The sequence below is a fragment of the Lipotes vexillifer genome, unplaced genomic scaffold (assembly GCF_000442215.2).
Source record: "Lipotes vexillifer unplaced genomic scaffold, Lipotes_vexillifer_v1.1 scaffold685, whole genome shotgun sequence".
Classification (NCBI taxonomy): Eukaryota; Metazoa; Chordata; class Mammalia; order Artiodactyla; family Lipotidae; genus Lipotes; species Lipotes vexillifer.
In genome coordinates, this window is record NW_006771436.1 from 1,834,642 (window position 1) to 1,846,817 (window position 12,176).

Sequence of the window (12,176 nt, forward strand, 5' to 3'; positions counted from 1 at the left end):
CAAAAAAAAAAAAAAAAAAAATCAACACCTGTTGATTATTATGAACAATAATCCTGTTCATAGCAGGATTATTCATAATTGCCAAAAGGTGGAAGTAACCCAAGTGTCTGTCAGTGGAAAGATAGATAAACAAAATATGGTATGTACATACAATGGCATAGTACTCAGTATTAAAAAGGAAGGAAATTCTGACACATGCTACAAATGGATGAACCTTGAAGACATTAATTATGCTAAGTGAAAGAAGCTGGTCACAAAAGGATACATTTTACATGATTCTTCTTATCTGAGGCCTAGAGTAATCAAATTCATAGAGACACAAAGTAGAATGGAGGTTGCCAAGGGCTGGGAGGAGGGGGAAATGGGAAATTAGTGTTTAATTGGTACAGAACCTATTCTTTTTTGAGTTTTATACCTTATTTTCTATCAGAAGATGGAAAGTTACTTAAAACATCCAAAAATTTTAATTTTCAGATTATTAAAATGGATTGGTTTAAATGATACAACACTCGACTATAATGGAGAGATAATAATTTGAGAAATGTTAATATTTTCATAGACTCTTAAATTTCCCTTTAGTTATGTTGCTAAGTTTTAAGATGAGTAATCAAAAAACATACTTGAAAAATTTTAGTGTTTTGAATGGATTTTTCTCTACATCCATCCCCCAAATCAGCATTTCATTAGAGCCTAAATTCAAGGTAGTTGGACTTCTAGTGTTCTATAATTGATCATAAAGTTATTCATAGTCACTGGCACTTTAGTTGTTATGGTATTTCAGAGTTTAATGATTAAAACTAGCTGTGTATAACTAAGAATTATATTAAAAGTGATAACATTCAGAAGAATTAAGTTGTGATGGCCTGCACTACGTACCAATGAAGTACAGACATGATTAAATATCATTAGGTTCCATCAGTACCAGTAATATGTGGTTCCTTATGATAAATGATCCATGTTTAGAATTCAGCAAGTGTGTGTGTTTTCTGTTTTGGGGTTTGTTTTAATGCTCTCATTAATATGTACTTGGTGTTTTGTTTTCAGAAGGGGACCATCTGGACCAAGATTTGGACCTAGAAATGAAAAAATTAAGCAGTAAGTTTGTGAGACGCTCATTTGTTTAAATGATTATCATATTTCTACAAGGACCAGGGGTTGGCAAACTACAGCATATGAGCCAAATCTGGCTGCCACCTGTTTTTGTAAAGTTTTATTGAAACACAGCCATTCCTATTATCTGTTGGCTGCTTTCAAACTACAGTGACAGATTTGAGTAGTTGTGACAGAGACCTTATGGCCCACAAAATCTAAACTCTCTATTATCTGTCTGGCCCTTTACAGAAAAATTTGCTGAGCCTTGATGTAGACTAATATTACTACTAGGTTGTAAAAACCCAGTCATTCTTTTCATTTTCACAAAGTTACCTCTTAATTATAGCTAAGGAGATGCAATTCCTGGTTGTTGGTTTTCTTAATTTAATTATTATATATCAAATTCATTTATTTAGCATAATCTCAAGGTCTATTTTGGTTTTAAATCTATAGCTTGATTCACATTTTCAGCATGATAATAAAAGTAATATAATAGATTTAGTTTTCTGAAGTACAGTATCTTATGTACTTCCAGAATTTGTTCATATCTATTACTTATCCTAATCCATTTATTGATCTAAGTTTTATGGCTCATTAATTTTCAGTTTAGAGCTTTTCTGTATATATTGTTGATGGAAGCTGGTGGATAATGCTGTAGTGAGTGTATCTAACATTAGAATCATGAGTCCTGGCAAGAAGGGAGAAGGAATGAATGGAGCAGTGAAATAGGCCTGGAAACTTACCGAGCTATAAAAGATAAACTGGAAGATAAACTGAATGGCCCAGGTTCAGGATCTAAGGAGGGGTAGTTGCTACCCTAAGTCTGGATATAGATGGCACATAGTGGGAAGGGTACTGTAATGGGATATCAAGTTATTGATGAGGGACTTTCCTGGTGGTCCAGTGGTTAAGACTCCACGCTTCCACTGCAGGAAGCATGGGTTCGATCCCTGTTGGGGGAACTAAGATCCCGCATGCTGCGCGATGTGACAAAAATAAATAAATAAATAATAAACCACAGTTTAAAAAAGAAAAAAGTTATTGATTAGATACTTGGGCTTTAGTCAGGTAGTGGTTGTTGTGAAGAAATAGGTCCACACTTAGCTTGATCCTAGCTAATGGATTCTGTAATACAGAATCAAGGTACCAACAAATTGATTTGACTACTAAATGGGATGTATTCATTTTCTATTGCTGTATAACAAGTTACCCTGAACCTAGCAGCCTAAAACAGCAAACATTCATCATCTCACATTTTCCATTGGGTCAGGCATTCAGTCACTGCTTAGGTGGGCCCTCTGCAGGGTCTCACAAGGCTGAAATTGAGGTGTCACCAGGGCTTTGATCTCATCTGAAGCTCCTGAGTAAGCTCAGGTAGTTGTTGACAGGATGCACTTCCTTGCACCTGTACAACCCACAGTGCTTGCTTCTTCAAGGCCAGCAGAAGAGAGAGTCTCTGCTGCTTCAAGTGTCTGATTCAGCCAGTAAAGATACAATGAGCCACTTAGATTCAGTTTATTACTTACATAGATTGTCAAAGGAAGAGTAGCCAAAGGTGCCAGCTCCCTAGGTTCTTGTCCTAAACACCAAAAATGATGATACCAAAATAGAAGGGTCCGGGTGGCTGCAGTATGAATAGTGAGATGCCCTATTACAAAGGAGCCAATTCTCGCCTGCAGCTAAGTGGTTTTATAGTCTGCAGGTATATCCTGCAGAAAGCCTTATGTGTCATCAGAACCTGGGAGGTGATAAGAAACTGTCTCATGACAGTCTCCTAGGGGAGATGGGGAGGTGAGTGGGAGATGGCCTCAGAAGCCACTCATCCTCATCTTTGGAAGGATCACAAGGCATTCAAGGTTGCGAGGATGCCATGGCAGAGCCATTGCCCTTCTCTGAGCCAGAGTGACTTCTCTATCCACCCACATATATACCTCAGCTGCCGCAGGAGAAGAGGACTCCACTGATGACACACCTGTTTTTTCCCTGCCAATGTGCTTCATTTCCTGTCTGACATCCTTCTGCAGAGTGAGCCTGGTACTGAGTGTGGCCCAGTGAGTCTTTTTGAGTATGACTTTCCAGCTGACGCCAAAACCAGTACCAGTTGTACAGAGTGGGCATTGCAGGATATGTCTATGTTAGTAAGTGCCAAGCACACATGCACGTGAATGTGTATATGTGCATATTAAATTACCATAATAACGTTGGTGATCACAGAGTTTTAGAACAGTAAGGCACTCTTGAGGAAGTGTAATGACTTACTCTAGAGCTGAAGGCTTATCATACGTACTCAGAAGGTGGTCAGTCATCAAAACACACAAATTAACCCTTGGCACAACCCCATGAGTGTTTATCTAACCAGGGCACCACTCAGGCATGTGCCCAAAGTGGCCCCAAATGGTGGAGCACAACCTGCCACACTACTTGCCCAAGGACAGATTCCTGGCATTTGTTTAGTAACTGAAATTGGGAGCACTGGTGAGTTTCTTTAAGGTGTGTTGTCACTGCTTAATGTGTAATGTTACCATACAGGGTGTTTTTTTGATGTGTGGATCAGCAACATTGTTTGCTTTGTCTGCATTTGATTGACATGTTGATAACAGATTAATCCCACAAAAATGCCCAGTGTCACTTTTTTTTAAATTGATGTATAAGTTGATTTACAATGTTTAATTTCAGGTGTACAGCAGAGTGATTCAGTTTATATATATATATATATATATATATATATATATATATATACTTTTTCAGATTCTTTTCCATTATAGGTTGTTACAAGATATTGAATATAGTTCCCTGTGCTGATACAGTAGGTCCTTTTATTGGGTTCTTTAGTATTCCAATGTCACTTTTCAGGGAAGATTTTTGGAAAAGATTTTAAATAGTCACATGCCTATATAAAAAATTTATGATTCTCTTTGGAGTGTTTCCTTTGCTTTTAAATTAAATAGTAGCACTATAAATGCCACTCCAGTGAATTGTAGACATACTCTGCCACAAGTAGAAAATCTCCTATCTATAGCCTTGGTCCAACAAGTTTAACTTTATTCCCCCAAGGAATGTTCCATGATGAACAGATACATATATATACACATATATATGTATATATGTACATATATACATATATATGTATATATAATTGCAAAAATATAGCATATATACTACATATAGTATATATGTATATGTGTGTGTGTATATATATATATATATATATATATATATATATATATATATATTTGCAAAAATACAGCATATATTTAAAACTTTTTTTGTCAACAGTACCTTAAGAGGCCACAAGATGGGGGTGTTAACTGTGAAAATAAATATTTTCTTTATAAAATAACAGATGAGTGTGTGTTGCAGAGCATGAGCTTTTTTTTCCCTTAATGGAAGAACACTGACATTAAACACATGCTAAGTGTTAGGAACCGTGCTAAGTGTTTAAAACACACTTGTCACATCTAATTCTCATAAGGGAAAGATTATCATCTTCATTTCAAAGGTGAGAAAATATGAAGCTCAAAGAGGCTTGCAAAATGACTTGCAAAGCCACATACATAGTAAGTGATAACGCTGAATTGCAAACCCAGATCTGTCTGTGTCCAGAGCCTGGCCTCTCTACACTATACCACGTGGCTTCCCTGTAGTGGTGATAATTAGATTAGAGACATCTCAGGAACACAAGTGCTGTCAGACTCTAAGGAGGATTTAAAACAATGTTAAGGGCTTCCCTGGTGGTGCAGTGGTTGAGAATCTGCCTGCTAATGCAGGAGACATGGGTTCGAGCCCTGGTCTGGGAGGATCCCACATGCCGCGGAGCAACTAGGCCCGTGAGCCACAACTACTGAGCCTGCACGTCTGGAGCCTGTGCTCTGCAACAAGAGAGGCCACGATAGTGAGAGGCTCGCGCACCGCGATAAAGAGTGGCCCCCGCTTGCCACAACTAGAGGAAGCACTCGCACAGAAACGAAGACCCAACACAGCAAAAATAAATAAATAAATTACTAAAACAATGTTAAAATGTCTTTTCTCTACATGTCTTGATATTTTCCTGGGTATGTTCTCTCTTGTGTCCTTTCTTCTACTATATGACTCTAACAGGAAATGATATGAATCTCCACCCCCTCCTTCAAAAACTTGCTTTTTCTTTGAGTCCTTAATTTTCTATTTCAGTTAATGACCATCATCTACATCTACTCAGTTGCTCAAATTATAAATCTAGAAGTTCTCTACCCTTTTCTTGTCCCAGCTCCACCACCCATATCCAGGTAATCATTGGTTCCTGAAATATCCCCTCTTATTCCTTTAGCCTAGAACTTTTTTTACTAGAACTTTTTTCACCTTTTTTACTCTGCCCAATTCACTCTTAACCTCTCAAAACTCAGCACTAGGATCTTGATGCCATCTCTGGTCCAGGCTGGATTCATCACGACTGATACTGTGTGCTTCCTTCCATTATGGCACTTGACATATGGTAATATAATCCTAGCTACCAGTGTTCCCCACTAGACTGTAATCTTGCTGAGGATCAAAACATTCACATCAGTATCCTCAATGCATAGCATAATAATAACTCCTTAATATACATTTTTGAATACATGAAATAATTCAGATCAGAAAATATTTGTTGAATGCCTGTTTACTACTAGGCACATTTCACATGACCTGGGAAACAGGTGAGTGGGACAATCTCTGTTTTTAAGGCATTTACAGTATAATAGTAAGACCAACATAAAATACAAATAGAAATCAAAGTATTGTAACTGCTATGAAAATGTAAAAAATCATGGGGAAATATGTTTTCACTTTTTAAAAATTTATTTATTTATTTATTTGGCTGTGCCGGGTCTCAGTTGCGTCATGTGGGATCTTCATTGTCACATGCAGGATCTTTAGTTGCACCTTGCTGGATCTTCGGTTGTGGCATGCGGGATCTAGTTCCCTGACCAGGGATTGAACCTGGGCCCCCTGCATTGGGAGCGTGGAGTCTTAACCACTGGACCACCAGGGAGGTCCCTTTCCACTTGTTTTTTTAAAAATTATCCTTTATATTAAAGTAAATAAGTAGATGATTTTCTTTTCTTTTTTTTTTTTTAAAAGGTTGTGTTCTGGGCATGAAAATATCTTGAAATATAGAAGCACAGTCATGAGATTTTCCGTTATCTTAAGATTGAATGAGAGTTATACAGTAGCTGGATTAAGAAGGTTATACCAGTGGATAGTAATATGTGAAGGAGAAAGTAACAATAATTTATTAATCACTTGGCAGGAAAAATTAAAATGTTGGGTGGTTTCCATTAGCCATAGAGGTTACATGTGTGTCATGTTGTTGAGGTAATACCCCTAGGTTTATCATAATCTAGTAAGACTTAATCTGTAATTTTATGAATTCTATTCCAATTAATCTGCCTGTATTATCCATGGAGTCTTTTGCTTATAGGGATTCTGGGACCATAACGATTCCTTCAGTTATTTTGGTTTTGTTTTAAAATCACATGTAGTATAGGTATATTAATATCCATAATAGCTATAATCTGATTATGTGTAGGTGCTGCCGTACATTCTGTCCATTTCCATCGTGTTGCACCTTACTTTAGCCTATTATCTCTTGCATATGATGGAAAATAACTACCTAGGAATTTCAAGATTGGCCCTTGATAAACAATAGCTCTGCTTCCGTTATAGTTAAATGGTGACCTACCTCTACATTCTTATATCTGCCTTATAACTCTTTCTCAGGTAGCTGGATGTGCTTTGCAGGACTTAAACTGTTCACTTATTCAGCTGTTAAGTATTAAGTGCATACTCTTTTCCAAGCAGTGTTACAGGTACTGGGGCTACAAAAGTGAACAAAGTAGGCAAGGTCTCTGTATTTGTTGAACTTACCTTCTAGTGGGGAGAGACAGGAAATAAGCATGTAAATAAATAAATACTTTCGCTTAGTGTTAAATGCTGTAAACAATATAGAGTAATGGGTTAGACACAGACTGTTACACAACTCTGAAGGTTAATGAAGTGCATTCATTGCACATTTAAGCATACGTTCCATTTAAGCATACGTTCCATTAACTCTGAAGGTTAATGAAGTGTATTCATTGCACATTTAAGCATACGTTCCATGAGAGCCGGAATTATTGTCTGCTTCGTTCAGTATTGTTTTCCTAGTGCCTAGAACAGTACATAGTAAGCTCTTCTTAATTATTTATTGAATAAATTGCTTAAGTATCTGTGCCATTGTTCTTGTATAAGATTTTACATCTTTAGCTGTCTGCTTAGGAGTTGCAACAAGACCTCTTAGACACGTGGGGGCTCTTTCAGATCTGTGTGGGCAGAAGGGAATTCTCCATGTCCCACTTTAGTTGTGCTTCAGTTTTATACCGTTCAGTAGAATACTGTGTGAGAGGCACAGAACTCTAGGAAGCTATGATGAACCCTCAAGTCTATGTGTGGATAATCAGTGGGTGCTTTTAACATGGGAGGGGGGGTGACTATCATCAAACATAGTAATTCTACTTGAATCTGAGGATGCTTCTTCCGAACCCATATGTGTCTAAATGGGCCTTCATTTTGTTTTTAAAGCAAACTTTTTGAAGATATATCTTCGTGACAGGGAAGGGATAGAACTCTTTTTCAAAATTACACATGTCCTGCCTTACTCCCAACTCACTATAGAGTAGAGGGGCAGCGAGGAGATGTGTATTGTGAATTTTTTAAAAAGGCTTCCTAGGTGATATTTGATAAATTGATACACTTCCCCGACTAGAAAGAACAATTGCATATCCTTATTTATTTAAAACATATATCTACTTATAGTTGCTAGTAATCCACTTTAAACAGTTTTTATATTTTAAACAGTTTTTGAGTTATAAGAACTGTGAGTTCATTTTATTTCTCCTTTTAAATATTTCTCTGGCATGACTTATTCCATAAACTAATTTAAGGTAACATTTTGTCAAATGATTGAAGCAACAGGGGAAAACTAGACATTTGTCAAATGATTGAAGCAACAGAGGAAAACTAGACACTTAATCATTTCTATGTCTGTGTACTCTGGGGGTAACTTCTGAGTGAGAGTAGGCAGCTGAGGTCCAATTATTAAATTTTTGAATTTAGTTTAAATCTTCATTGAACATGGGACTTCCCTGATGGCGCAGTGGTTAAGAATCAGCCTGCCAATGCAGGGGACACGGATTTGAGCCCTGGTCCGGGAAGATCCCACATGCCGCGGAGCAACTAAGCTCGTGCGCCACAACTACTGAGCCCATGCACCTAGAGCCCATGCTCTGCAGCAAGAGAAGCCACCGCAATGAGAAGCCCGCGCACCACAACGAAGAGTATCCCCTGCTCACCGCAACTAGAAAGCCCGCGCGCAGCAACAAAGACCCAACGCAGCCATAAATAAATAAATTTATTTAAAAAAAAAAATCTTCATTGAACAGTCTGAAGTTTGATTGGAACAGGCTCTCATCACCTGATATAAAGAAGAAAATCATATTTTCATTTTGAAGAACAACGAAAAATGTTTCCTCTTTGCTCCTTCATGGGTGCTTCAAAACCCTCCCAAGTGTTGCTCATTGTTTTAAACCCTGTTTAAGAGAAAATTGATGAGCTGTGAAGAGTTATACCCACTGAGCCTTAGTGTCCTAGAGCACACTGTACCTTTCCATTTTGGAAACTGAATATTTTTCATTGGCTTCTAACGTACCTGGGCAAACTCTTTTGTTAGCCTTAGTGTGTGAACTATATGTATAGTAAAAGTAGCTTATAGCTGTGTCTATGTGATGCCTCAGTGGCCTATTGAAAAGAAAATGATTATTTAGAGTCAAGCTATTTAACTAAATTCTGTAGTTACTGAGCATTCTGACAGTATATTTAATTTGAAGAAACAGGGTTAAGAATAAACTATAAGTTAAATATTACTTTATTTGTATCATGTTGTCTTTTAATGGCCTGAGTAATCAAGCCCACAAATGAAAGGACTGTTGCTACAAGGCTTAAACTTAAACATTTTAGAGTTGAATGATTCTGAGAACTTGCTGTTTTCTATCATGTCTAATGAAAGTCTCAAAAACTGTAAAATTCTCAAAAGAAGAATGCATTATTTTTTAATCTTTTTTTTTAAACTAGTGTTCAGAATCAGGTGGATGAAGTCATTGATGTCATGCAAGAAAATATTACAAAGGTAATAGAAAGAGGGGAGAGACTAGATGAACTGCAGGACAAATCAGGTACAGATACTTCATATAATTCTTGATGTTATTAATCTGTATTTTGATAGTTTACTTCTCCCATTTTTCTAGCCAAAGTTTAGGAATCTTGACTTAGGAAAAATGGCATTTATGGTTTTAATGTTTTTAACTTTAGCTCCCTTTATTTTTTTATATACAATTTATTTTATTCAAGTATAGTTGATTTACAATGTTGTGTTTATTTCTACTGTACAGCAAAGTGATTCAGTTATACATATATATATATATATATATATTCTGTTTCATATTCTTTTCCATTATGGTTTATCACAGGATATTGAATATAATTCCCTGTGCTATACAGTAGGACCTTGTTGTTTATTCATTCTGTGTATAATAGTTTGCATCTGCTAATCCCAAACTCCCAATCCATCCTTTCCCCCACCCCGCCACCCCCCACCCTTGGCAACCACAAGTCTGCACCCTATGTCTGTGAGTGTTTCTGTTTGGTAGATATGTTCATTTGTGTCATATTTTAGGTTCCAAATGTAAGTGATATCCTATGATATTTGTCTTTCTCTTTCTGACTTACTTAGTATAATAATCTCTAGGTCCATCCATGTTGCTGCAAATGGCATTATTTCACTCTTTTTTCTGGCAGAGTAGTATTGCATTGTAATAGGTACCACATCTTCTTTATCCATTCATCTGTTGATGAACATTTAAGTTGTTGCTATGTCTTGGCTATTGGAAATAGTGCTGCAGTGAACATTGGGGTGCATGTATCTTTTTCAATTATAGTTTCCTTCAGATATATGCCCGGAAGTGGGATTGCAGCATTATATGGCAACTCTAGTTTGAGTTTTTTGAGGAACCTCCGTACTGTTTTCCACAGTGGCTGCACAATTTACATTCCCACCAACAGTATAGGAGGATTCCCTTTTCTCCACACCCTCTTAAGCATTTGTCATTTGTAGACTTTTTAATGATGGCCATTCTGACCGATACAAGGTGGTACCTCATTGTAGTTTTGATTTGCATTTCTCTAATCATTAGAAATGTTGACTGTCTTTTCATGTGCCTGTTGGCCATCTGTATGTCTTCTTTGGAGAAATGTCTATTTAAGTCTTCTGCCCAGTTTTCGATTGGGTTGTTTGCTTTTTTGTTATTGAGTTGTATGTCGCTCCCTTTGCTTTGAATCATCTTATTGTTGTATTATTTCTTTAATTGATCAGTTGAGAATGGAAAGATTAAAAATTCATTGTTGAAGAGTTAGATTATTTTTTTCTTTTGTCCTGTTATGTAGATGTGCTTTGTATTTCTCCTGATCTCGAGGAGGATAGGTCTAATCACTTCTTTTCAAACTTATTTCACACATATCTAATATTTTTATCTTATGCTTTCTCTGATGACTTAGTAACATTTCTTTACTGACAAATGTTAGTCTCTGTTCTTATAACAGTCCATGGCACTTATTAGGCACTCACATATTTTTTAGATGATGAATGGCTGAATGAATATCTGATTAATCCTTGACAGACTTTTTTAACCAAAAAACTTATTTAAACACTTTAAAAATATATTGTTTTGCTTCAAAATCAGTCACTTTTGATATCTTCTAAGAATCTAGCCTTCTCCATGTGTAAATTTTTTTTTCTATAGTTGTGCCAAGTATTTGAATTTTTAAAGAGTATTTCTACCAGAATTCATAAGTTTATTTGAAAGCATTGAGGCCCTGGGAAGACTTCTCTTACTCTTATTGTAAAAGTGGATTGAGCAAACTGACCTGCAGCCATTTTTTACTTTTTGGTTTTTTTTTTTTTTAGAATACAGAATGCCAGAGTTTGTGGGTAGAGGAAAGGAAGGATGTTGTTTTCATGCTTAAAAGGGAATAGATTTGCAGAAGTAGAAATTAATGTTTTCTTGTCTTTGTGTTAGATAAAAGAATGCTGTTATGTCAATTAATCCTTCTCTCCATCCTCTATGTGATATAGAAAGCCTATCGGATAATGCAACTGCTTTTAGCAACAGATCCAAACAACTTCGAAGGCAGATGTGGTGGCGTGGATGCAAAGTAAGTAAATTGGAAGATATTGGATAGGTCCATCAGCATATCCAGTGGTATTCAAAGACATGAAGAAAAAAGGGCCTCTAGGTAATAAGCTCTGTGGGGAACGGGACTACAGTTGTCTTGCTTATTATTATATCTTCTGAACCTGGGACATGGTGGAACTCAGTAAATATTTGTTGAATTAATATCTTATGGGTCAGAAATAACTAAAGGAATCAAGCAGTGCCTAAAAGGATGTTTTCATGGATTTCTTCGTAGAGAGTAATCCACATTTTATTAATAATTTAGCTTCCTCTAGATTTATCTTGTAAGAAATATTAACTTGTAATTTATTTTTAGTAACTTTTTGGAGCAACCTATAGCATTACATAGAGATATTTAAAAGACAGAAAGCAAGCCAGAGAAAAATATAATTTTCTGTTGGATGGAGAAAAAACTAAAAGCAGTTTAATGTGTCAGAATCCATATGGCAAATGGGGCTAAAAAGAAAATCCCACTGTCCCTCATTATTCCAGAGAAATAAGATACAGTCTTATGCCATACCACCCTCAACCTGCCTGATCTCAGAAGCTAAGCAGGGTCAGACCTGGTTAGTACTTGGATAGGAGAAATAAGATCTAAAAGAAAAATTTGTCATTTTTGGCTTTGTTGAAAACCTTGGATATACCACATTGTTTTTAGTCTCTCATTTTCAAGTTTAGCAGTAACTTTCAAAACTTGATGTTGACATATGCTAAGGATTTCATTCAGGAGTTGCCTTGGATTTGCTTATTTCTGTCGGTTTACCTGTTGAATCCTCTTACTTTCAGAAATAGAACTTAGGGAAA

General features: G+C 36.5%; 1 protein-coding gene across 2 annotated transcripts in view; it reads left to right on the forward strand.

Moving 5' to 3' along the window:
• The window catches only part of VAMP4 (vesicle associated membrane protein 4), a 27,063-nt gene that overhangs the window by 10,633 nt on the left and 4,254 nt on the right, over positions 1-12,176 (forward strand). Inside the window, exons 4-6 of one of the 2 annotated variants that reach the window (XM_007446766.1) lie at positions 1,045-1,095; positions 9,217-9,317; positions 11,273-11,352. In XM_007446766.1, the coding sequence (XP_007446828.1) occupies positions 1,045-1,095; positions 9,217-9,317; positions 11,273-11,352 (232 nt within the window). The remainder of the gene's footprint in view (positions 1-1,044; positions 1,096-9,216; positions 9,318-11,272; positions 11,353-12,176) is intronic. The other variant, XM_007446767.1, reaches the window with a different exon arrangement.